Source organism: Mauremys mutica, chromosome 4 (genome assembly GCF_020497125.1).
Source record: "Mauremys mutica isolate MM-2020 ecotype Southern chromosome 4, ASM2049712v1, whole genome shotgun sequence".
Lineage (NCBI taxonomy): Eukaryota > Metazoa > Chordata > Testudines > Geoemydidae > Mauremys > Mauremys mutica.
This window is the reverse complement of record NC_059075.1, coordinates 147,804,008-147,831,199: the sequence shown is the minus strand read 5'-3', so window position 1 is coordinate 147,831,199 and position 27,192 is coordinate 147,804,008. Positions and strand designations below refer to the sequence as shown.

Sequence of the window (27,192 nt, the reverse complement as noted above, 5' to 3'; positions counted from 1 at the left end):
TAAGGGCCCGTTCTGGTCATCAACTCTGACTTGCCAAGGAACCTCACCCACTCAGGGCTGCATCCAGCTTGGTCACTCACGGTTGAACTAGCCTATATAACTTAGGTTAAGAAGGGATTGGAGGCGGCAGGGGGGTAGATTTTCCCATCACTCAGAGTCCGTTAATCAGGGTCACTTGCTGCTCAGCAATGTGCACCATTCACCCAACTTCAGCTCAGGCAGACAGTCAGCGGGCTCCCACCTGTTCCCTTCCTCCCCAGTGCACCTTGGTATCGCTCCTATCCCCTCGGGCAGAGCCACCTGGCTCGGGACTTTGGGTGGCAGCACCGTGGAGATGTACTCACCACAAAGCTGTGATGGTTTGTCGTGTTCTCTCCTAAGGCCTGAAGCAGCTGATCAATGGCTGAGTATGGCAGCCACACCATTGGCGCTATAGCAGACAACGGACACTAAAGGGAAGAGTGGCCGTTAGTACTAACTAAGGCACTAAGCACTTATCTAGCACTTTTAATCCATTGACCTCAATTATCCCCATTGTACAGATAGGGAAGCCGAGGCACAGGGGAAAGTGACTTGCCTACGGTCGCCCAACAGGCCAGTGGCAGAGCCAGTAGCAGAACCCACGTCTGCAGAGTCCCCATCCAGTGCTCTAGCCACTGGGACACACTGTCTCTCCTTTAAACTGGTTTATGGTCACTGCAGAGATGCTTAGCAGTGCTACGGGCAAGGAGGAAGCGATACGGCAGCCAGATGTTGGCTTCAGAGGAGCTGGGAACCCGGTTATGTTCCCCAGGAGGCACGGGGTGTCACATTAACCCAGTCAGGAAGGTGCCATGGGTTAGTTCTCTGAAGAGCCTCACCCTCCTTCCAGGAGTGTTACACAGAACCAGGATCAACAGCACAGACGAACTGCCCCACCAACACATGCTTGAGCAGCACAGCGGAATGGGCTGGGCAGGGCTCCTCTGCATGGGCCTCACTCATGCTTCGGCCAGCAGCTCCACTACTGCCATGGGCACCACTTGCCCTTCCGCCCCCTTCATCCAAGTGGGAGAAGGGAGGCGCTGCCCTAGAGGCCCAGCCAGAAGGGCTCTGCAGTGTGGAGCTGGGAGCCCCTCTTTGCAGGCAAGGCACTCTGGAGGAGCTGTCCTGAACCTTGGCTCAGAGCTGGCTGCCACCAGCTGCTATGGCAATGGGGAATGGTCGCAGGAGCGGGACCGGGGGGGGGTGTTTCAGCCCTCGCCTACCTCAATCCCAAAGTGCTCATGGCCCTTCCCCAGTAAGGCGTCCACGTACTCCAACACCAAGTCCACGGCTTCCTCCAGGAGAGCGTAATTCAAGTAGAGGCGAAGGAGCTCAGCAGCATCCACCTTCTGCGAGCAAACAGAATTAGTGACAGCCTGATCACATGCCTGCAGCCAGGACTCCCCAGGCTCTGTTGCCTGAGCCCCTCAAAACCGCCAGACGGGCTGGGGGTCTGCCCTCAGCACAGGGCAGGGTTTCACCTAAACCAGACTGATCACACTCAGGGTTACATTTCCCACGGCACCAGGCACACACAGGGCCACACAACAGCCTGGGATTTGCTCGGGCCGAAGAACAAAAGCTACTCCCCTCGCTCCTGCGTTCTTTGCCCAGGCTCACCCCAAAAGCACCTGATTCTATTGTTACTCCCCTTTTTAACAGCCCTGGGGATCTTGCACCAGCCGGCTCTTGCCTCTCCGGGCTTCTGAATCTTCCTGCAATCACGCCCCCCAAGCAGCCCCCTTTCCAGCTCACTTGCCCCCCCAGCGAAACCTTCCCAATACACTCACCCCACAAGCACCTTGCCCTAGTTCAGCCCCACCGTCTGGTGCCCCCTCACACCTCCTAGCCCTTAGAATACACCCAATTTACAAGCACAGATAGTGGCTCATTCTCAGTTACACAACTTGCCTTACAACCTCACTGGATGAGCCAGGATAGAAAGAAGCGCTGTTCCTCTCCATAGTACCGTGCTGGGCAAGGGACGACCACATGCCCAGCACTTTACAAATGGGTCTGTTACTCAGACTGTATATAGCACACACAGGAACGAAGTTATGTCTGCCATGGAAAGCTTTTCTGGTTCCTGAGTGTACAGTTTCAGAAGTTTCTTTGCATTTCCCTTCCAAAGGACCAAACATTTAGATGAGGCTACAGTGGCTTCACTGGAGAGGGACGAGTATAAGATTTAGCAGAGAATACAGCTGCTTTTTGAAAATGGGGTTAGCCACACTTCAAAGCTGACTAGAGTCATCGCCCCAGGAGCCAGAGACATCCAAGTTTCAGAAAGGGACACTGCAACCTCTGCAGAAGGTTAAAGCCAGTCAGTCCATTGGCAACCCTTTTCACTCTCTCAAGTATCTTCCTTTTGGGTTGAAATTCAAACCAACCAACCAAGTCTCCTTAGTTGAGTTCATAGGAAGAATGAGTAATGTTTTCCCAATCAGCTGGACCATTTTAACTTCAACTGATCTGGTGCACAAAGTATCAGCAGCACAGGTAGCACCACCAGTGGCGAAGGTTGCCCAACACTTCCCATTGTAAGGCCCTGCTTTCAGTTGCTTATCACTTTGTCTAACTATTTGTGCTGAAGTTTCCCATGCTGAATGTTACTGGAAAGTTTCATTTCTCAGAACAAGAGCAGCAATAACGCACTTTTTTGCCCCATGATAAAAGATTCTTCCAACTTTTTTACAGATAAGTTCTAGAGCCTCCGTGCTTTGGACCAGGAGCTTGAAATTTGCCAGAGTGGGGGAGCCACCATGGTATCATGGATGTGCCTTTTGCGCTCCCATAAACATCTGCCCAAATCCTCAGAAAGTCTCAGTTTGCACCTGGTCAGGAGAAGCTTGTTAAAAGTTTAACAGCTAAACTATTCAAAGATTCCATTTGCACTGAGCATGCTCCATCCCAGGACTGTTTGCCGTTCCCTGCCTAGTCCAGGCAACCAGGTGCTGTGGCCCTGTCTCTGCTGTGCTGCCAAGGCCCGCAGTGAAGGGGAGAAGGAGGAAGCTACCCATCTAGAATGTAGAGGTGTGAAGATCTGGAGAGAAGAGGCAGCAGACTGGGACAAGGACAGCTGTGAAACTCACTGGCAAGATGCGGACCTCATCCCCCTGTAGTGTCTGGCCCACACAAAGGATGACAACCTACTACTGCGACTAGGTCAGCATGATCCAACATGATGGAATAGCTGAATTTTCAGTTTGCTTTTACAAAACTTAGAAAACTACATAAAAATGTTAAAAGAATAGTAAAACTGCAAAACAGAGCAAGTGAGAGTTTCCAGGGGCCTGAGCAAACTTAATTTGGCCTCCTTGTAATTACAGCATCACATACTATTTTCCTCACAGCCCCTGCCTCATTCAGTGCACCCTCCACCCCTGAAGAGCCCCTACCCTCTCCAGGAGACCCCCTGGCCCCCCCAACACGCTCTACCCCCTTGAAAGAACCCTCAAGAGCCACTGTCCATGCACCCTCTTCACTTCAACCCCATACAAGAGTCCTGGTATCCACACGCACCCCACCACTCCTAGCAACCATCTAAGTTCCTTATCCAGAAGCCCCATCCTCACCCCACACAGCCGCCTCCCCTCCCCCCGCTGACCTCCTGCCCTTCCACACCCCCAAACACAGCAGCCTCCTCAACAGGGAAAGTTACTCCTCCCAGATCCTAACTTCTGATGCCTCCCCACACCCTCAGCAGCCTGGCCAAACCCAAGATGTAGCCAAGATGCCCTATTCACCTGGCTTTGTAGCAGCTAAGCAAGTTGCCTGTTTCCAAGGCTGGGGAAGGGGAAATCTCGTTTGAAGATCAGACTCTTTGGCCCTTGACATTATTTTAGTTTGGTTTGGCTTCTGAACTACAATGGGTGCACGATAAACTGCATGAGCACAAAATTCCTGACCAGCGGATGTACTGGAAGCAATCACACAGCCACACAATTGTCTCTCCCCCTTCTCCTTCCTTCGCTGTAGACACAGGGTACGTCCAGACTACCCGCCGCATCGGCGGGTAGCGATCGATCTATCTATCGAGGATCGATATATTGTGTCTCGTCTAGACGCGATATAGTGATCCCCTCCGCGCTCCCCGTAGACTCTGGAACTCCACCAGGGCGAGAGGCGGAAGCGGAGTCGATGGGGGAGCCACGGCCGTCGATCCCGCACCGTGAGGACAGGAGGTAAGTCGAAATAAGATACATCGACTTCAGCTACGCTATTCCCGCCCAGTGTAGACCAGGCCACAGAAACATTTACCTTGTAACTGTTGATAAGCCAGTTGGGCAGCGGCACCCCATGCGAGAGGAGCTTGTTGATTACACAGTGATGATACAGATGGTTCTGGGATTTGTATCTGTCCAGGTAGGAAGCTAACAGCCGCCAGGCTTCATCTGTTGCACTAGAAGACAGGATAGAGTACATCATTTGCTATTCCTGCGCTTAGACTGCGAAGGGGTAGCTTGTGCATTAGTCCCCATTAGATATGTAGGTGGGTGGGATCCACATGGAAAAAAGCAATTACAGAGACCTGGAGCTAAGAGGGGGAAGCTAATTGGAGATGAGCTTGTAGCAAGATTTAGAAGTAAGAAAGGAAATGCAAGTACCAGCAGTCCTAGTGCCGGTTTTACCTGAGGTGTGACCAGGCCAACAGCATGTGCTTAATGCCTGCATTTAAAACAGTGCATTTATAAGCACACCTAAATGAGGTATAGAGGAAAGGCAAACACGCTTTGCTGCTGCTTGTGTGTGGCCGGAGCCTTGGGGCGTGTTTGGATTAGATAGATTGCCAGAGTGCCGTCCTCTTCCCCAAAAGCTTCGATGCTACAGGGTCCCCCCTGAAGCAGCTGCAATCCTGGGATTTTTATGAACCCACGAATCTTGGTTTTGGTAAGAGATTTTTACCACAAGAAGCTGCAGCAGCATCTACCTTTGAAGAGCAGCCCCAAACAGTCTCCTCCAGGAAGAACAAGCACCCGTACCTGGACTCCTTGGTGGTAATGACAGAGGAGAGCTGGTTTGCCGCTAGCCAATCCCAGGCCTCTGCCTGAGCCGCTTCCCCGCCGAACTGCAGTTTGATGCATCTGGAACACACAACATCCAGCATCATACACTGCACACAAAGCTGGGGTCCCCATGCCCTCCCCTCCCACAGCTACACCATGAAACTGTTTAGTCAGGTTGGTCCTCCCCGATGCAGTTATACTCCCAGCAGTTCCTGGCATTGCTGGTATAACAGGAGATGCAGGGGTAACCACTTGGTTGAAGTTAAACTCTTCAGATAGGTCAATTTAAAAAAAACAATCACACCCTAGCTCCGAAGTGACAAGAGCCCCTCAATAACCAACCTGACCCAAACAAACGTGACCTGTTCTGTGGGCACTAGGAAAAGCCAGGACACTAAGCATGGGAATGTAGTCTGCATGTGCCAACAAGCAGGAATGGCCTCTCAAGCACTCCTAGCATGGCCTCCTTGTGATTCCAATACACCCCTGCGGAATCACGGCATTTGCCGGTGTGAAAAGAAACACTGCAGAAGTACTCCAGGTGTATTCCAGTATCTCTCTCTCTAATGTAAGGGAAGCCAGCCCCACACATGCTCCAGCGGGCCCAGTTTGAGAACATGAGCTACCCAGTGAGGAAAGCCTCTTTGCACACTCAGTGAACATCAATGCTGTCAGCCCCAGAGCCTGGACACCCCGTGTCAGAGCCACGACGCCAGGAAGGATTTAAAACACTCCTGTTTCGACGTTTTCCGATTTTTAGCTCTTAGGGGGGCAGCCTCTCACTCCTGATGTGTGTTGAAGATCATTTTAGGTTGAAAATTCAAGCTTAGATGCACACACAAGTGTGGGACTCCCCCACAGTGGCCCGAAGGGGTGGCTCTTAGCCCTCCTCACCCCAGGAGTGAGGAGGGGATCACTAACCATCTCCTTCCCTTTTGCTGATCCCTGCCCTCCTCAGTTAAACCCAGCTGTTTCCAAGAGCACAACACACACACCCCTACAATCTGCAGGCTTCTGAGACAGCTGAGAGTTGACAGGCCAGGTCATAATTCCACAAAGCTTATGCAATACAAGTTCTTCAGCATTTGTGTTATACAACCTTAAAAGCATGATAACATGTCACGTACTTGAAAGCCAGCCCCTCAAAGACAGGTGTCAGGGGGAGTTTGAAGGTCTGGCAGAGCGAGATGGCTGTGTCAAAGAGGCCAGCCTGAACCAAGAGGGTGACCATTTCCTCTGGCGAAGAGCTTCCTGCGCAAACAGAACACCCAGTCAGCGCATGCCGCGAACTGACCATTCTCACACATCTTCTTCAAATGCAGCATGGTACAACGCCTTACTGAGGGATTCGCTGGGAAAGCTACAAGGGGGTTATACCTTAGACGTCAGGAAATTCTCCACAAGGCAACATTGGACTGTGCAAAGTGGCAGGGTTATAAACAGTGTAAATAAAAAAGTGTAGGAGACTCTGGGAATGACAGAAAAACAAGTCTGACTTTGGTGCCAGGTAAACTGGCTGAAACTAACTCAAAGACTAGGAAAGTTTGATGACTCTTTAACCTCATTCTCCTAAACTGCTGGACTTTATATATATTTAAAAAAAAAAAACAGTCCGAGGCAGAGTGCAAGCATAGAAAGCCTGAGCCTAAATAGTTAAAGTTTGGCAAAATTATAACTAATCAAAACAGATTATAACCAAAAAGTGTTCAGCAAATTTACCCATAGGCCTCTTTCGGCTGTAAACCAAAACCCTGTTTGCCTCTTGGTAGCAGGTAAGAAGCTCGATGGGGATATTCTTACTCTTAGGTGGTGTTTGTACCATGCTGACAGCCATCAGTATTACAGGCTAACGAGTGACCCTGCCTCTGAGGTGGAACACAGCAGTGTTTAACAGCACAAAGAAACACAAGTGTATTGGTTCTGGACAGGCAGTGAAAAATACTGTTAAGGAGACATTAAGGAGGCAGCAGGTAATTACTTGAGCTGGAATTTATCTAGCTCAAGAGCCACCTACTCTTGAGAGATTTAACCTCCCCCTATCCCCAATTTGCCTAGACTTCTGCATGACAACAGCAAAGAACGTGAGTAACAGCAGCAATGCCCCAGACATTCTGCAGGTGCATTGGTTAAAGAATAGACTGAAGAGACGCTCACCGTTCATACTTCTTGTAGCAGCCTAGAAGGGACCCCTGTGATCACCTAGTCTGACCTCCTAACACTGGCCAGAGACCTGCCCCCAAACAATCCCTAGAGCAGAGCTTGTAGAAAAACATCCAGTCTGGACTTAAATTGTCAGTGATGGAGACTCCACCATTGTTTCAATGGTTAATTACTCTCATTGTTAAAAATGTAACTTTTATTTCCAGTCTGCATTTGTCTCGCTTCGACCTCCAGTCTCTGGATTGTGTTAGACATTTCTCTGCTAGACTGAAGAGCTCATTATTAACCATCTGTTCCCAGTGCAGGTACTTAGAGACTGATCAAGTCACCCCCTAACCTTCGCTTTGTTAAGCTAACTAGACTGAGCTCTTTGGGTAAGTCTATACTGCAATTAGACACCGATGGCCCAGGCTTGTGGGGCTCAGGCCATGGGGCTGTTTAATTGCGGTGTAGATGTTGGGGCCTGGGCGGCACCTAGGGTCGCCAACTTTGGTTGGACATATTCCTGGAGGTTTCATCAGATGACATTTTTAATTCCTGGAGACTCCAGGGCAATCCTGGAGGGTTGACAACCCTAGCTGCAGCCCAGGCTTTGGCACTCTGCAAGGCGGGAGGGTCCCAGAACTCCAGCATCAGCCTGAGCCCAAACACCACAAGTAAACAGCCCCTTAAGCCTGAACCCTGCGAGCCCAAGTCAGCAGTGGGTTTTTAACTGCAGGGTAGACATACCCTTTGAGTCGCTCACCGTAAAGCAAATTTTCTAATTCTGTAACCATTCTCCTGACTCTTCTCCGAACCCTCTCCCATTTATAAACACCCCTCGTAGGTTTCCCATTCCAGTATAGCCGGGTCCATCCCAGGTTTGCTTGCGAGATCTGACGAGATCACAAGACAACGTGGCTGCAGACGCAAAACAGTTTCACGTCACCACACCGTGCGTACGAACTACACCCTGACTCTCTAAAAGCAGCTTCGAGCTGCTGTTCCGAGCCCTGTGGGCCAATATCCCATCCCTACCTGCAACAGCAGCTGTCGAAGGGTCATGCTGTGCAAGAGTTAGTCGGATGTGAGCCAACATGCACTCCTTCTCCAAATCCTCCAGCTCCAAGATTTCTATCTGGCAAGCTGCTGTATAAAACAGATGTTTATTTAGAGAAGCCCAGTGCAGGGCAGATGTTGTACAGACAATGGGGATGGGAAAGGCCCTGCTTTACAGAGCTTATGGTCTAAACTGTCAATAGATAAAGGAAAATTGAGATGCAACCTACCAGTGTCTGAAGAGCGCACATATGTGGTCATTTAGGATAGATGTCTACCCTGTAACCGGGTGGGGTGATTACAGCGCGCATAGACAGCTCTGACCTAGCATAAGGCTCGATTATCTAGTTAAATCAAAACTATCACGGCTATATTGATATATGCTGCAATCACTCCTCAGGACTGCAGTGCAGGCCTACCCTAAGTTAACCCTTCCACAAGAGGATGACTAGCCTTTCGGGGACTTGGTAAAACCCATTTTTTAAGGAAGGACTTGCAGGAGAGTGTGGAGGCATGGCAGATGAGGCCAGAAAGGGAGCTCCAACCTCAGAGCACCCTAGGAAAGAAGTTGCAGCATCTGCAATTGCGTATAAAAACAAACCAAGTTTAAAACACCCTCAGCCGTGGTGACTAATGGAACCCTCTATCCATCAAGATGCACATATTAGGTACTTGAGTAGCCACCTGACCTTTGCCTGTAGCCCTTGCCCTACCTCCCGCAGTGCTCACATCATGGCTGAAGTACATTGCAGGATATTCAGGGCAGGGGCCATGTCTTCTATGCTTGGATGGCACCTAGCACACACCGCAGCACTCAATGAACATGCAAGTTACACACATGCTCAGTCAGTGAAGCTAAGGGTGAAGAAGCCCTGGGGAATGGCTTTATGAAGGCTGTGGAAAAACTGATCTTCTGGAGATGCCATGTGCTGTGCTCTCCCTTAATCAAGGATCTATCTGGGGCACATGATAAAGCAGATCTAGACTCCAGAACACACTCACTCTCATTTTAGCCGGCAACAACCAGAATTTGCTCTCCATGTTTTAAACAAGTGAAGGACTTTTAGATTATAGGTTTTCAAAATGGCTCCTCTGAACATTATGCAGAGCAGCTAGCATGCCTGTGTGTCCCTCTTATCAACCTATGGAGTCATATTACAGCAAACAATTGAATTCACCTTGACTGACTTCTCCTTGCTAGTTTTTAACTCCTATGCAGCATTTAGACAGATCCAGTCAAGAACATTACAGATGCCACACTCTGGTTAACACAACAGGTAGTTTTTATTAATATTCCTGTCTTTTGAAATGTTAAAAAAAAACTAGACATGGTGCCCCAGGCAAACCCTTTGTGGTGCCCATTTCCCACTAAATCACATGCCTTCAGAAAATACTTAGATATCTAAATGAAGATAGATACACATGCAAAACAAGGCAGAGTTAAGTTTGTTGTGCTGAAATATGCCCTTCCCTGAACTTGCTAGGAATATGTTTGTTATGCAGCCAGTGTAATACAAACTGAAAGGCCATTGTTGTCATAACTCTGATGTTTTTGTATTTTTTACAAATCAGTCTGCTGGAATTTTAAGAATGTGAACACCAAGGCCATGATGGGGATTAGAGAAAGGCAGCACATTTTTCGAGTGCTACTTCAAGTGGTACAGAGGCTGTGGAAGGAGGGGAGCCCTCTCCCAGGTTACTAGCAAGCGGCACAACTTTTGAGTCAAAAGCAGAGTGCTGGAATACAAGAATTATGGGAGACGCCAGTGACTTACTTGGGACAGCTGTGCACTCCCCATCATGGCTTCTCTTTGGGGACGCTCCTGGGCGTTCATACTGCCAGGAAGAAAAAGGTTTAGTTGAAGTTGGATTTCAAAGGGTAGGCCGCTTCCCCGTCCCCATCTAATGCTCCATCTCAGATGCTCACACTGGGAGAGCTGTAGGGCTATATAGCAATTCCAAAGGCTACATCTGTATGGATCTGGCTGCAGAAAGCAGCACACGTGGTCTCTGCCACCCCGAACCAAACTTCGGCAGTAAGATCTCAGACGCTGGATGCAAAATGAAGCATTCGCAGTTATGTAAGAAACAAAACCTATCAAAATTCAGGAGAACCAAGGAAACAAGGCACAGAATTTGTAGCTTGGTCCTTGATTATAGCAATATCCTCCCCTTTGTGAACTGACGTGGATAGAATGCCTTTTGGAGGACTAGACCCAATAAGAACAACATACAGCTAAAACAAGCACAGCGCACCCTGAATGGAAGGTGAACTTCAAGGCAGGTACCATGGCTACAGGGCTCGGATGATTACAGCATTGGCAGGTTACACGATGGCTTCCATTCTAAACCAGATTTTACACACTAAACATGCTCAAAAAGTTCTCCTTTGGGGCTACAATGCTGCCTCTGGTCTCAGCCAAAAATGGATTTCTCTTTTTTCCCCACCCTCACGTACAAAGAAAACCCATCCATCTGCATGTGTTATAAGGCTGGGGGGAAAAGAGGATGCATAAATATATTTTTCACTTTTTGCTTCCCAAACAGCTGACTAAAAAAAAAAGCAATTGGGTCATGTCCAGGCCTCAGCCAAGATGGAGAAAACTGGGAAAGTTCAGAGTTTTCAAGTTTTCGGCTGCACGTGGTTGGCAAGTATCGGAACATTTTAACCAGCTGGAAGTAGTTCTCCTTGCCCCTTGCGCAACATGGGCCTTGTCTAGACAGACGGGTTTGCTGGCATAGCCGTTTATTAGAACGATACCAGCCAAAGAGCTCTTCTACCAGTACAGCTTAGCCCAGTTCCCTGAATGGAATCATCAGTTCTGGGGTGAGGACTCGTCTCCACACCGGGGCGTTGGCAGCAGAACTACGCTGGTCAGCTTGCAATTCTCTCTCCCCCCCCCACCACTGACATAGCTATATGCCGATCAATTTCTCTAGTGTAGACCACGCCCTAGTGATGTTATGAAACACAAAAGTTGCCAGCTTCATCCCTGCTGAGTATGATCAAAAGGAGGCTGAGAGCAGTAGGCTAGACACGCCCCCCTGCCCCCAGTCGGAGCCCTGGCCCAATGGCTGGTGCTGGCTCCTTCCTCCAGTCTCCCAATACACAGGGTCAGTCCTGTTTGGGGAGAGCGGCAATAGCAGGCATTTGAGATTGGCAGTCACCAGCCTGTAATGCCTACGGCTAAGGCCCTACCAAATTCACTGTTCATTTTGATCAATTTCATGGCCAGAGGGTTTTTTTAATTGGTCGATTTCACGTTTGCAGATCTTTACATCTGAAATTTCATGGTGGTAACCGTGGGGTCCCAACACAAAAGGTACCTGGAGGTGGGTCTGATCTCCTCCCCCACCCTCCCAGAGGAGCTGTGCAGGTGAAGAGGAAGTCCTATTCCTCCCCAGCCCAGCTGAGCCACGCAGCTAGGAGCCCCCGCCTGGGGCACACCCAGCAGCACAGGGGAGATCAAACCCACCTCCACAAGCCTCCTCCAGCTGCAGGAACCTCCAGGGCTGCTGCCCAGCCCCAGAGCTTCCTACAGGGGAGGCACATGGAGGGGGATCTGATCTCCCCCCCAGAGAGTGGCTGTGCAGGGGAAGGACAAGTCCTGTCCCTCCCCAGCCCAGCCAGGACTCACAGCTAGGAGTCCCCAGCTGGGGTGGTCCCAGCAGAATGGGAGATATCAGATTTCATGGGGAAGGGCTTATTTCACGGTTCACGACACGTTTTTCATGGCCATGAAATTGGTAGGGCCCTACCTATGGCCAATCTCATGTACTCTATGGTAGCAGGAATGATAGGTGAACCCCACTGGTGACCTTACAGTGGAAGCACCTTTACAACAAGAGGGATCACTGCTAAAAAACCAGGCCCACAGCCACCACTTTGACAGACAGTTTTAAAATAAGCCGAAGATTCGAGATTTCATACCACTGCTCCGGAAGCCGGCTGCACTATCCATGCGTATTCTGGGCGGATGAGCCGTAAGCAGTTAATGGCAGCAAGATAGCAGTTCCCTTGTTTCTGAAGCCCACGGAGCGTCCGCACCTCCCTACCCAGGCGCATGCCATATTCAAACATCACCGTCCCAGCTGGGGAAGAAGACATCAACGTTTCAGCGCATAGCAGAATTCTCTTTCCACTGGACTGGCACCTCTGGGGATTTGCTGGCTATACAGAGGAGGCACTGGCTAGGCCAGAGAGATGGGCAACAGTGCTACACCTAAGAAAGCCCCTGGCATCTGGACAGATAAACAGCATCCATCATGGAGAGAACCACACGACAGACTGTGCGGACACAAGATTTACTAGTACAGCTATTCCAGGCAAGGAGAGCCCAGTGCCGAGATACAAGGGACTAGCAATGTCCGGCAGCCTTACCCTTGCGATAGTTGTGACGGTAGATGTGGAAAGCATAGAGCAGCTCATAGTAATTGTGAGTCATCAGGTCCACAGCACGAGCTCGAGACTCGATTATCCCCACAACCTAAGACAAGAGACACAGGAGGTTTTCCAGCTGCCTTCCACTATACCTGTTCTCCCCCCTGGCCCACGGCCAGTGAATTACCTCATTATGGAGGTTCACATAGGGGAACTCCACCAGGTCCTGCAGCTGGGAGCGTTCACACAGAACCACCACCAGCTGGCGCAAACAGTCCAGCTGCCTAGGAAGAGACAAAGGCAAAGCTATTCTAATGAACTTGGATAGGCAGGCAGGCAAGATGAACATCTGCCAGCAGAGTTCACAAGCCATGAGAGGTTCAGACTTGAGATGGGGGGTGAGGACTCCCCATCCCCTTTGGACCCCAGGAGGAAGGCCTGCGTCTGGCTTCTGGTCAAGCTTTTGGGAGGCGAAAGCGGGTGGTGGTGTAGAAATTTGCAGGAGGCTTGGCTGGAAGCAGGGAACCTGGACGGGGGGAGCTGTTCTCTTCAAGCGTCCTAAGGAACAGAGTTCCTCCTTCCTTCCTCGCCAGAAGGTGAGCGATTCAGGCTGAACCCCCGCACTACCGAGTCCCGTACATACACTCCCCGCTCAGGCTTATGAATGTGATTGGGGTGGGAAAGCCTCTCCCTGACTGGCTGTCCAGTTTCTGCCCCTCTTGGTCCTGTGTTCTTCTCCTGCCAGGAAGGGACTTCTCAGATAACAGACAGTCTGTTAGGACCTATTTAGTGTGGGCTTATGGGGGGTGTTCTCAAACTATTTTTGCTGGGAACCCCTTTAAAAATATTTCAGACTCTGATCACCAGCCCACCCTCACCCCCCCAATACCATGCCACCCAGCTCTGAAGGCAGCACCATCGTCAGCAACAGCACAGAAGGGTGGTAATACCATAGCATGCAACCCTTACTTCTGCGCAGCTGCTGGTGGTGGCTCTGCCTTCAGAGCTGGGTGCCCACCCAGCTCTGAAGGAAACACAGAAGTAAGGGTGGCAATACCACAACCCCCCTACAATAGGCTTGCGACCCCCAGTTTGAGAAACGCTGGCTTATAGCATACCCAGGAATAAACCGGGTTTTGGCTTTCAGGGTGAGAAGGAGCTGTGGCACCCAGGCAGGCATGAATCATCCCAATCAGTTTCTTACACTGCACTGAACTAAGCGCAAATATCACATCGGAGTGATGGGAATGTTCCGTACTAACAGCTTTCCAAATGGGTGAGAGGTTGCGAGACAGACGCTAAGCGCAGCCCACAGCTCAAACAGCAGAGCAGCAGAGTTGAAGGACACAAGGATGTTACCTGCTGGAATCTGGATTCTGGGTTAAGGCCTCATACGCTTGGCTATTGTGCCCTAAATCCAAGTGATGTTTGAAAATGCACGTCCTCAAAGTAGCCTAAAACATCAGAGAGCGTAACTCAGTTCAGTCAATATTATCCGTACCAATTAAGATAAGTTCTTGGTGCCAGCAATAGCTGCTGCATGGAAAAAACCCAATGTCTCAGCACAAAATAATTAATGCCTACCTGGCTTCTCCAGTCGTCAGCTGCTTCTGTGATTGCTAGCGTTGCTAACTGGATGACCAGTTCAGGTAAACCAATAACGTCCAGCAATCGTAGGACCTAGAGAGGAGACAGACTCTGGTTTGGGATGTAGTTGTGTCTAAGAACGTGGAGAATTTTGTTTTCTTTACCAAGAGAAAGTTATTTCCACGCTCACTGAATTCACAAACAGCCAAAAAGATTTTGGCGATGTTTGCAAAAAACACGTTCGTTTTCCAGCAGATGCCAAGAATTTCAAACCCAAAGAGGGATACTTTGGTATGTTATAAACAGAGGGATCAAATCGTGTTTTTCACAGCTAGGGACTTTCCTGCAGAATCCAACCCACAGAACTGTGATCCACAACTAAAACTTCTCTCTCTCTCAATGTTTATAAGCCGTTACGGTTGCAATCTTAACACAGCTAACCATTTGAGGGCTGATGATTCTAAAAGAAATGTAGCTAACACACTCATCCATCAATGCTCCTGCTTACACCTTTCCAGGTGCCAAAAGCACCAACTGTCCCCTATTCAGCTGCCACAACCTCCAACCTCCCTCCCACCCCCACGGATAACTTATTTATTCTGTAGTAGCACCCAGGAGCCCGAGTCATGGAACAGGCCCCACAAGGAACTGTACAAACAGAACAAAGTCTCTGACCCACAACCACAATCTAAGTACCTACCACAATGCAGTTAGGCGCTCTCAGCAGAATTCACAGATTAAGGCCAGAGACTCTCACCTAGTGATTGCTGCATCAAGCCCACAACTGCTTGAACTAGAGTACATCTTTCAGAAAGATACACCGAGTCTTGACAAAAGACATCAAGTGAGAAAATCTATCACATCCCTGGGTCAGTTACTCCAAGAGTTAATCACCCTCACTGTTAAACACTGGCACCTTACCCCTAGTCTGCATTTGTCTGGGTTCAGTTTCCACCCAATAGCTCCCATCCTGCTTCTGTCTGATCAATTAGAGCCCTCTGCCAGCAGAAGTCTCTTCCCCACATAGATCAGTCTCCGAGAACCAAATCACCTCCTAGCCTTTTCTCGGATAATCTAAATAGACCGAGCTTCTGAGGTCTCCCTATAAGGCAGTTTCTCCAGACCGCAAACCATTCTTGCAGTTTACTGAAAGTTGAGGGGCAGACTAATAAATTGCACTTAACATGAGACACACACTACAAGAGATACTATACTGACTTCTTCACTTCCAGGTTTTAGCCAATAACAATCCCCATTTTGTATTTACCTAGCAGCAGCCACAGATTTAGTTTACTTTTATTCTGGCTTGTGATTTTCTCTGTGCTGAGAGGGAGGCGTATTCCTGGTTTTCTTTTTGTAACTTTAAAGTTTTGCCCAGAAGAAAATCCTCTGGGTTTTGAATCTGATCGCCCTGTGAGATTATCTTCCATTCTAATTTCACAGAGGTGCTTCTTTTACTTTTTTTCTAATAAAGTTCTGTGGGTTTTTTTTTTAAGAATCCGATTTTTTTTTTTAAGTGTCCTAAAAAAACCCCAAGGTTGGTCTGTGCTCATCTTGTTTATTCTCAAGCCTCCCCAGGAAAGGGGGTGTAGGGCTTGGGGGGATATTAGGGGGGAAGATAGGCCTCCCTAAATTTTTGTTTAAATCACTTGGTGGTGGCAGCGTTTACCTAATCCAAGGTACAAGGAAAAATGTGTGCCTTGGGGGAAGTTTTAATTTAAGCTGGTAGAAATAAGCTTAGGGGGTCTTTCATGTGGGTCCCCATATCTGTACCCTCAAGTTCAGAGTGAGGAGGGAACCCTGACATGGTGGCAGTGGTGGGAAGGACTGCCATGAAGCATGAGAACTGGCTGCCTTGGCAGCATCTGAAACCAAACTTTCATAGCAAGCACCAAGTTTCTGTATTATCATGGCAGCAATACCTTGTCATAATACTGCAGGCGCGGGGTGGAAGCCATCTCGCCGTCCTCGGCTCGGATCAGCCTGTCCAAGAACTCCTCTTTTCCAACTTCAGATGCAGCCTGACAGAAACAGTCCAGAGCCTGGAAGAAAAATGAAGTTGCTAAGTACTCCCTTTCTCAGGCGACTGACTCAATCCAAAATACAGGTAAACAGGACAGCTTGGTTCTGTGTCAGGCTACGCAGGGTCACCACGGGCCAGTCCACTAAGCCCTAGCTAGCTATGTGTTTCCACAGGTGTCTCAAAGCCTCCCCAGGTATTTAAAAACAATCTTCCCTTGCCCCTCCCCCATCTGAAGGATGTACACGTGCTTGCTCATTTACGCTTGTGTATATGAGTGAGTGGGCGAGAGAAAATCCAAGGCAAAGCTACGCTAAAGAAATGAGTTTTGCATTTCTGTCTGAGCAACACATCTTCTAGCCCTAGGAACAGAACGTAACCGGCGGTCAGGTAAGCGTGACAGTGCGGATCCACATAGCCACCACTGAACCCCACACATGAAGCAATGCTCCACTCTGGGAAGCAGTGAAGCCGTTTTGTACCTTGTGTCCCTCGCCCATTACAAGGTAACATCTTCCCATCAAGAAGCGACAGGAGCCCACATTCACGTGACACCAGGGCTGCAGCAGGCGAATGTATTCCTAAGAGACAAAGGGCATCCTCTGATCAGAGACACAAAAGCTTTAACATTCCCTTAACGCTGATTATGAACCAACAACCCTGTATTCAGGCAAGATAGTCCCTGTTCTAACAGAGAAACAAACTGAGGATTTCAGCTTTGGATTCCTGCAATGCTACTTTAGTGGCACGCTGTAACTATAGTACTAAGATTAACGCAGGCACCAGGGTGACTCCATGTTCTGCTGATCCTATTTCCAGATGTCATTTGCAAAGGAGGAATCTTAATGGAAAGTGTGAGGTGTGTTATCAGCAGAGTGTCTAGTGAAAACTCTAGTTAATGGCACCTACGTGTTTCCGTTCCAAAGGGCCTTTTTCAGGTGCTTGTAACAATCACACACCTTTTGGACAGATCTTCTGGGTTGGGAATCTCCACAGGAAAAATCCACATGAACAAAAGTGGTTCAGCTGCTTTCAGCACAAAGATGGTGGGGGAAACCCTCCCACGCACTTGCCATCAGTAAATGGCCTCATCTGAACAGCTCCAGCTTCTCAGTGGGAGGTGACAGGAATTGGAAATTTACCATTTGAACATGCCCCACATCAGATGGGTGCCTCTGGAGAGGGGGATGAAAAGCCATTTTGATTTGGCTGAGTTAAAAAGGGTCAACAAATATTTGATGCAAGCTCACTTCTAATAAGGGTTTAACAATCTCCCTCCGCCCCACCAGCACCATGTATCTCTATAGAACAACCCCCGTCACATTCACTGTCCAGGAGAGCTTAGAATGAGGTATCTGGCACACAGCATATAGTATTTCAGTGCACACGGACACATGGCCAGCAGCCTAGCACAGTATTCCCTACCCTTTTCAGGCTGGCAAGCCTTTCAGTGACAAATTTTCACATTACATTTGTTATAAAAGAGTAAAAATAAGTATCAGTGATAGCGACAGGTCTATGTAATGTAATGTATTGATGTGCATGTTCAAGAAGTCGGCAGAGGACATTTGACCTTGAGGGGTCAGGGTGTGCGGCGAGTGAGGGAACCAGATAGTCTTTGCTTTAGATTGGTATGCAAAGTCTCATGGCCTTCCCCCACAGCTTGCTTTGTGGGATCCCCAGGGCTCACGACCCACCAGCTGAGAAACACTCCTTTAGCAAACAGTGCCAGCTCTCGCTCTCTTTTCTGTTTCCCCTTTCCACAAGACAAGGTTACATTTTAAAACTGTGCTGAAAGAACGCACATTCGAGGCAAAGGTAAGGTGGTGCTGGGAAACTTTGCTCTAAACCCTTGTTCATAAGCATCGAAAGAATGTAGCTACATAGTCGCCTGTGTTCTACCTACGGTACTTATCCTGCCCCCACTATTCTAGTATCAGACTGTCCCACATTGAATGTGTTTATCCCGTTCCAAATGGGAACAGAGACAAAGACATACTAAGGGAATTGAACCTCCATCTCCCGATTCCAAACTAGCCCCCTAACCACTAAGCCATCGTTCCTGTCTACATGTTGGTCCCACCCTTCCCACATTCAGTAGTGGGATCATGGAATCTGTCTCTTATTTTGGGTAACATTCTGTGATCGCCAGGATGTAAATCTGGAGTAAATTCATTGAGGTTGCTCCAAATTTACATCCATATATTACCCAAGATTACACGTAGGCCTTCGGGGGATGGAGCAGAAGGTTGCAGAGGGTGAGGAACAGTCCACTTTTAAACAGTGGACAAAAATAAACGTTGAACATCTTCCTGCTGCCCTTTCTGGGACATGACTCAGGTAGCAGCCCTGCAGGAAAAGTGTGCGTGATCATGCAATCAAAGACCATACCATAACACAAACACAAGGAGGCAGAAATCAGGTGGCACAAACAACCTTGCCATTTCCTGAACTGAATGCTTTGCAATTCTGACATTCTTTTAGACAGTTTGAATACATGGGGTTTTGTACATAAACTGCAGCAGACCGATCCCGGCCCCTGCTGCAATCCATTTTGTGCACACACTGCAACACGCTGATCCCCGTCCCCAGAAGTAATCCAGTTCGGGGACAAAGAGCCTGTTTAAGTCCTACTAAAATGTACAAGAGAAACTGCGTGGCATGAATAATTCAGTAGCGACCGGCCTCCAAGCTCACTACACTTTAACATTGAGTGATGTTGAGAAAGTGGATAAGGAAAAGTTATTTACGTATTCCCATAATACAAGAACTAGGGGTCACCAAATGAAATTAATAGGCAGCAGGTTTAAAACAAATAAAAGGAAGTTCTTCTTCACGCAGCGCACAGTCAACTTGTGGAACTCCTTACCTGAGGAGGTTGTGAAGGCTAGGACTATAACAATGTTTAAAAGGGGACTGGATAAATTCATGGTGGCTAAGTCCATAAATGGCTATTAGCCAGAATGGGTAAGAATTGTGCCCCTAGCCTCTGTTCGTCAGAGGATGGAGATGGATGGCAGGAGAGAGATCACTTGATCATTGCCTGTTAGGTTCACTCCCTCTGGGGCACCTGGCATTGGCCACTGTCAGTAGACAGATACTGGGCTAGATGGACCTTTGGTCTGACCCGGTATGGCCTTTCTTATGTTCTTATTGTCCATCGGTGTGCGGTGAAAGAAACATGCTGTTTCAGTGTAGGAGAGTGAAAAAATTCAGAGTTATAGCACCAAAAGCAACAACTGGGGAAAAAATCCCTTTGGCTAAAGAGCATGAAGTTATAGTTCAGAAGGTAATCCTGAGAACTGAGTAATGCACAGAAACACACCTGGAAATAGTAGCTTGTATTGAAAACAATTTCTCATTCACATTGCTACCAACCCACTGAGAGAAGCAGGTGGTGGAAAGTTTGTTTATCTGACATATTCTGGATGCTGTGTTTGGCTAACGGGTGTGTTCAGTACACCGCTCACTGACTGAAATTGCAGTTCCCCAAATGGGCTCACAGAAGTAGTCTATGTCTGCTCTTGAAGTTAACCTGTTTACATTGTTGCATTACAGACAATAGTGAGCACCATGATGCAACTGCTAACAGATGTCTGGGGGTTCAGATTCCTGAGTTTTAGTCACACTGCCGCATAGTCACTTTATAAAGCTCTAGAAAAGGAAAAATGCTACACACCTACAGTATCTCACCTTAGAACGGGACCTGAGACGCAGAACTCCCCACCAACAAACTGCACAGATACAGCTTAGGGCCTCCTTTCTGGGCTTTGATGAAAATAACTAGAGTACTAAACTTCTGTGCAGATCAACTTCAAATACTTCCTGGATAGTCTGTGCTGTATCATCAATTTATTATCAGAGGGGTAGCCGTGTTAGTCTGGATCTGTAAAAAGCGACAGTGTGTCCCGTGGCACCTTATAGACTAACAGACGTATTGGAGCATAAGGTGCCACAGGACTCTTTGTCAATCAATTTATTGACATTTATCAAGGAGCTACTCCCAAATGACACTATATTCTTAACTTCTGGCTATCTCAGGATTATCATATATGAGTGACGGAAGAATGTGGAAGATTCTTAATTTTTTTTATTATATGTTCCACGTGTTTGATTGTTACTGTGTTTCCCCCATGGTTACCAGGTGTTAATTCCAGCAGGAGCGGACAAACATTTTTCAGAGTCTTCCAAGTACTTATACTTAAAAGAACAATGTGGATATCAATCCCTTTGACGTTTACATCTGTGGCTGGTCCTAGAGGGGACATCCCAGCCAGGCTTTCATCCCAGGGCAGGTGAAGGCAAGAAGCCTGTAAGCTGAAAGGGGTGAAAGGTGCTAACCCTGAACTGTGACAGCATGATCGAAAGATGCAAGAGGGGCTGAGAGAACATCCATGTGAGACCATCCTTAATATACTTTCATATTAGGTTGTCTCAACCCCCACTAAGATTGTCAAAGTTTTCTTACCCTATCTGGTTACAAAGAGGCTCCATGATATGCAAGCCAGTTTCTGGTCTCCAGCTGTTCTCTCGCCCCACCAGCTCTTTGCTGGTTGCAAGAGTAAATGGATCAGACAAGCTGTTAAAGAGACAAAACTATTCGCCATGTGTCTAGCGTGCTTACCTGTAGCTGGGTGTACTGACAACTGCCCATCAAACATTCTGGGAAGAGGAAGCCAGGATTACTGGGCCATCTGAATATTAGCTAAGGAACAGAGCAATTCCTCCATTGTCAGGGAAAAGCGCCAAGAACAGGCTTGAAACGTGTAAGCCTCTGGTGCACACAAGTTGTTCTGTAACAGGGTTTTCCCATCTTAGACAAAACGGCTACTCCAGCGAAGTCCACCACCTCAGAGAACACCACTACACCCCCATCATGCATCTAAGCCAAATGTTTCAAACCTGGGGGCCTAAAGTTAAGGGTTTAGAACCCATGTGTGAGCACCGAAAAGGGTGGCCCGATTTTGAGAAGTTCTGAACACTCACAAATCTTACTGAAGTGAACTGGAATCAGGTCACTTTTACTTAGGGAGCTAAATACAGATTCAGGAGCCCAGGATTGACAGCTTTGGCCTTATTAATTGTGAGACATTCCACATGCTCTCCAGGGAGACGTGGGCCTATTTCCAGCTTCCACGTGCTGAGCAACGTTCAGTTAGAGACACACCTTCACTCTGGCTTAATAAGTCAAGGATACAAGAGTGGCAGGAGATCAGCGGCAATTGCAGTGATCAGATGAGGCCAGTTCAAACTAGTTTCACTCAGAGAGGTATTAGGCTGGGAGAAGAGGTGAGATATGATGTGTTTTCTGGCCACTTCCTGAAAAAATAATTCCACGATTGTCTGAGGGCTGGACACTAAAAGACAAATGAAAGAAGGGTTGACAAGCTACATACACACAGCTTAGTAGACATACCGTATATACTCGTTCATTAGCCCGTTCATTTATAAGCCGACCCCCCAAGATGGTTAGGTAAAAATAGCAAAGACTGTATGACCCTTTCATAAGCCGACCCTATATTTCAGCGGTTGGCAAACTTTGGCTCCCGGCCATCAGGCTAAGCAGTTGGCAGGTCAGGATGTTTTCTTTACTTGGGGCATCTGCAGGCATGGAGCCCCTCAGCTCCCATTGGCTGGGAACGGCAAACCGCGGCCACAGGGAGCTGAGGGGCTCCATGCCTGCAGACGCTCCAAGTAAACAAAATGACAATGTATTAGATATTCAATTCAATGATTCCATAGAGTTTAAAATCATCAGATTTTGGTGTAGTCTCGTTTATAAGCCGACCCCCACTCTTTGATGCATCACTTTTTTACCAAAAATATTCGGTTTATGAATGAGTACATATGGTAATCTCTTCCTAACCAAATCTGTCTACTGTGCTCATCACAAGGAGTCCACAGGCTACTTATACATCCAGCATTTAATACTCTAACACAATGGTTCTCAACCAGTGATACGTGTAACTCTGGGGGTACATAGAGGTCTTCCAGGGGGTACATCAACTCATCTTGATATTTGCCTAGTTTTACCAGGCTACATAAAAGCACTAGCAAAGTCAGTACAAACTAAAATTTCATACAATGACTTGTTTATACTGGTCTATATACTATACACTGACATGTAAGTACAGTAACTCCTCACTTAACATTGTAGTTATGTTCCTGAAAAATGAGACTTTATGCGAAATGATGTTAAGTGAATCTAATTTCCCCATAAGAATTATTGTAAATGGGGGGGGGGGGGTTAGGTTCCAGGGAAATTTTTTCCAATCAGACAAAAGACATTATATACATATACAGTATAAGTTTTAAACAATTTTAAACAAACAGTTTAATATTGTACACAGCAATGAATGATTATAAAGCTTGGTTGAGGTGGTGGAGTAAGAGAGTGGGATATTTCCCAGGGAATGCCTTGCTGCTAAATGATGAACTAGCACTCGGCTGAGCCCTCAAGGGTTAATCCGCTGTTAATGTAGCATCACACTCTGCAAGGCAGCGTGGACTGAGGCAGGAAGGAGGAAACTCAATAGATGCAGGGCAGTAGCTGCAAACACTTCCCTGCAAAAACTGAACATGATGATGAGCCCATGCTATCCAGCTGGAGCGCAGCACTCCCTCCTCGTGACAGCACATGCACGGCTGCACAGGTGCTGACTTTCCAAAGTTTTGGGGGGTGCGGGCATGAGTGAGAGAAGGAGATGTACATTGCCCTTTTAAGTATGCTGACACCACTTCAAGTATGTTGCCCTTTTAAGCAGAGCAGACAGTTCAGACAGGAAGCAACAGCTTCCTGCAAGCTCCCCCGGCCCCTTCTGTTCCAGAGCCCTGTGTACGAAGCAAGGGGGGGGGGGGGGGCAGAGGCAGGAGCACTCCTCTCCCCCCCTCCTCCAGCAAGCAGGAAGCTCCCGGGAGCAGCTCCAAGGCAGAGGGCAGGTCAGGAGCAGGGGGGGGGGGGGAGAAGGCCACCTGAACTGCTGCTGGGCAGCTGCTGAGCCACATACCTTACAGGGAATTATGGGGAGCTGGTTCTAATCCCCACAGGGAGGGGCTGCTCTTCCAGAGAGACATTATAAGGGAGCATTGCGCAACTTTAAACAAGCATGTTCCTTAACTGATCAGCAACGAAACAACATTAACCGGGACAACGTTAAGTGAGAAGTTACTGTACAATTTTTATATTCCAATCAATGTATTTTATAATTACATGGTAAAAATAAGAAAGTGAGTAATTTGTCAGTAATAGTGTTGCTGTGACACTTCTGATGGACAGTGTGGCTAATACAGAGCTGTGCTGTCTGCAAACTGGGGTTATTCAAGCACAGCGTTTCAGTGTTATGCATCTTCCTCTAGACTAGAGGTTAGTCCACAAAAAGTAACAGCCTACTCCTGCTGCTAGTTATTGTAGTTAACCATGTGGCTTGAGTGGCAGAAGTAGAATGCTTGAACCCTGCGGATAAGTGGAAGGGGCGTTACAGACACACAAACCATTTCTCATTTTTAAAAAACCTAGGAAATTACATACAAAAAAATACATTAAAAGAGTTAATAAAAAAGCGATAGGTTGCAAAGTCACGGGAAATGCCTGAGTGGAGACTGGCTTTACTTTGGCCACACACAATTTTTGCAGACCACAAGAGGGTGGGTGATGAACATATTGAAAGATAAGCCCCTTGAAACTGGGCACTCAAGGACCCAGCCCCCCCCTTCCCCCCCCAAATCACTAGTCACGTCTGAAAGTATGGGCTCAAAGTCAGAATTAAGAGCTGAAGACCTGGTAGCACAGCTCTTACCTAGTTTATGTGGTGTTAAGGCTGTGGTGTCTGTTAACTCCAGTACAGACAAGTGCTGCAAGTTGGATTCCCTAGAGGAGAAAAATCTAGCTATAAAAAGAGAGACAAGCACATTCTGTGTTACACATTCTAACACTGTCCACACTGACCCCAACTGTCCACTGAAATGACCAGGGTACGAAACCCTGCCACGGCACAGCAAAGGCAGACTCAGTACCCAAGGGAAAGTCAGAAATCTAAAATGCTTTGGATATTTTCACTGTCCATTCGCAATACAGCTGAAAAGAGAAATGATAATTTACAGTTGTCAAAGCTACTCTGCATCAGTCCAGATTCTCAGATATGACTGCTCCAGGCCAACGGATGGAAAGAGCAACTCACTTTTCAGTGAGTTTTTATTGAACAGTAAAAACCCAGTTACAGACCATTATGCCAAAATTACAGTACAAAAATATAAAGAGTTGGGAATTGGGACAGGAAGAGAACAAATCAAAGGTGGGAGGGAAAAATCAAACTGTATCTTGTCAGTGTTTCACACCTATATAGACACTTGGTATTTCACAAAGTTTTACTGATCAAACCTAATTTAGCCGCCTAAAAGTAGCTTCCAACAAGTCTCGCAGGACTTGTCTGTACAGCGTCGGAGGAAGCTTTTGTTTGTGTCTTTGTAGAATTCCTAAAAAGAAGCTTCCGGTCCATCCACCCAGGAAGAACCATCTCTGACGTAACATGGTAAATAGAAGCATTTCAGCTGTGGAGCACAAATCTTTCAGGGAGAACAGAAGTAGCGAAACACTAACAATGAAGTGACCCTCCCCCTCCCCGCAAGAAGAAAGTTAGACTAAGGATCTGAGTTGACAATAGTCTCTTAAACTTACATTTAAGACTCTCTTATCACCCAAAGAGAGGTAATTTCTTTAAGATTTTTAGAATTAGAACCCAAGATGCTCTCTCATCTGTCTAAAGGGCATTTCAGACATCTCAAAGAATGTATATGAAACCTAGCAACCCACTTTGACTAGAGAGATTGAGAACACAAGCACTTACAGTGTGTCGACTGGAACGTCCGACGCCAAGCACTGACTCGCCCACCTGATCAGGTAATAAGACAACAACAAGGGAGAGGTGCGATGCAGCAGGTCCTGCTGAGACTGGAACAGCTGGCCCCCTCCCAGAATCATCTGTAAGGAGACCAAAGCAGCTGGCATTGTAACTAAGGCCAGAGATAGCCAATGGCTTCAGCTGAGACAGAAGAAAAACGTGACATCACAACGAGTGTCAAAGGTCAGCATGGGGCCCAGCCTTGCTAGCCATTAGCGGGCAGGGAGCGTACGCTAAACAGAAACAGGACATTTGCATTCCAAACCATTAAACAGACCGGCACCAAAACAACAAAAACTGCACATTCATTTTGTTTCATTACTTCGGTGCAAGCCGGCATGCAGCTCAGTCCTTACCCAGGGCCACACAGTGAAAGCTTAACACGGAGGTAAGGCTACAAAGAGGGGAGAGGAGCTGTTCTGAGTTCCACAAGGGGACAGATAATTTTATTTCTTTTCTGTTAATTATGAAAGGGAAATTGGAGGCTGAAATTGGTCGTTACAGAGGCAGCACCTCTCAGGCCTGGTCTACGTGTAAGTTTTATTGGTATATTTCAGTTGGGGAGAGAGGAGGAAGTTAAAAAATAGTTACATCTGTAAGAGCCCTAGAGTAGATAGTTATATTGGTGTGAAGACGCCTTATATGGATATAGTTATTCCCCTTCCTATGTGTGCATAGCTATACCAGTGTAATGCATCTTTATACTGGTATGAGAGTTTTCTTCATCAAATCGTCACTAAACCAGTTTTAGACTTGGTTTTGATAAGTCTGGTAAGCTGGTCGTAGGACTCAATCTTGGACTAAGCGTTCACAAGTTGATTCAGGTTAAATTAAATGGAATGATAATCAAAACCAGGTCGTCAACTCTGGCTTTTGATTTCAAAAGGACAATGTGACAAATGGCTAGAAAGAGTTAAACATCCTGCAAAATAAATAATTCTCAAAAGACATGCGGGGAGAGGATGTTTGTGTTTTTGTGTCTTTACATATGTATGAGCAGGGTCGACAACGTAATCAACAGTCCATGTCTATGCTGTATTCTGGGGAATTAGTTAAAGAAGTCAGCTGGACTGGATAGATCAAAGACTTACATGTGGAAAAGGTCTGGAATTTCTTTAAGTCAACTACACAAAAACTATCTGCAATTTGCATCATGAGCAAGGGGGGAAAACTTGTAGTGAAAGCCTCCAGACCCAGCTGGATGAATAACCACCTTAAAGGTTTTTAAGAGTAGGCCAACAGCCTACAGGGAATGGAAAATGAGACTGATCAGCAAAGAAAGACACATCACAGAAGTTTAGAAAGTGTAGGAATAAGGTAAGAATTGCTACAAATCAAGCTAAATTAGCTCTTGCCAAGGAAATGAAGATACATAAGATGTCTTTTAATTTATATAAAAAGAAAAAGGATAAATTTGGGCCACTGTGCAGTTTGGATGAGGAGATTAAAAGGTAATCTAGGTATGGCCCAAAATCTACAATGAATACTTTGCCTTGCTTTTCAGTAAGGGGGATAATGTGGAACATGGGCATGAAGGCAGGATCGCTGACAGAAATGAGTGTCTAGAAATGGAAATGGCCACAGTTGAAGTGGAAGAAAAACTTAAAGAGCTTAATGTGCTCAAATAAGGGCAACTGGATAATTTCCATCCCAGAATACTACACATGATACTGCTAGTCTGGTAGCAAGGATTTTAATACATCCATCTATTTGGGGGTAGTACCATATGACTGGAGGATATGTAACATTGTACCTATATTTATTAAATGGAAAAATTGATCCAGGCAATTACAGCCTGTTAGTCTGACCCTAGCAGAATACAAGACTTTAGAACAAATTGCAAATGAACGAATAATTAAATTTGTGGAGGTAAACTGAAAAGGAGACGTACTGCAACACAGGTAGATTGTGCCACTCTAACCTGATTTCTTTCTTTGAGAAAATAACTGATGTTTTAGAGAAGAGAAATGCAGAAAATCTAATGTGCTTACACTTCAGTAAGGCATTTGAGTCAGCACCATATGGGAAATTATTAGTTAAATTCAAGAAAACAGGAATTAGTACAAGAACTGTAAGACG

At 47.1% G+C, this 27,192-nt stretch overlaps 1 protein-coding gene across 2 annotated transcripts in view; it reads right to left on the bottom strand.

The window, feature by feature from the left end:
• Positions 1–27,192, bottom strand: part of NUP160 (nucleoporin 160) — a 54,168-nt gene that overhangs the window by 1,430 nt on the left and 25,546 nt on the right. The window contains exons 18-35 of one of the 2 annotated variants that reach the window (XM_045015911.1): positions 25,060–25,193; positions 24,013–24,083; positions 21,414–21,573; positions 20,841–20,910; positions 16,699–16,797; positions 16,119–16,238; positions 14,194–14,289; positions 13,969–14,063; positions 12,797–12,893; positions 12,610–12,715; positions 12,160–12,320; positions 10,004–10,064; positions 8,208–8,318; positions 6,158–6,281; positions 5,007–5,108; positions 4,285–4,426; positions 1,248–1,373; positions 345–449 (exon numbers count right to left, since the gene is read on the bottom strand). In XM_045015911.1, the coding sequence (XP_044871846.1) occupies positions 345–449; positions 1,248–1,373; positions 4,285–4,426; positions 5,007–5,108; positions 6,158–6,281; positions 8,208–8,318; positions 10,004–10,064; positions 12,160–12,320; positions 12,610–12,715; positions 12,797–12,893; positions 13,969–14,063; positions 14,194–14,289; positions 16,119–16,238; positions 16,699–16,797; positions 20,841–20,910; positions 21,414–21,573; positions 24,013–24,083; positions 25,060–25,193 (1,980 nt within the window). The remainder of the gene's footprint in view (positions 1–344; positions 450–1,247; positions 1,374–4,284; positions 4,427–5,006; positions 5,109–6,157; positions 6,282–8,207; positions 8,319–10,003; positions 10,065–12,159; positions 12,321–12,609; positions 12,716–12,796; positions 12,894–13,968; positions 14,064–14,193; positions 14,290–16,118; positions 16,239–16,698; positions 16,798–20,840; positions 20,911–21,413; positions 21,574–24,012; positions 24,084–25,059; positions 25,194–27,192) is intronic. The other variant, XM_045015912.1, reaches the window with a different exon arrangement.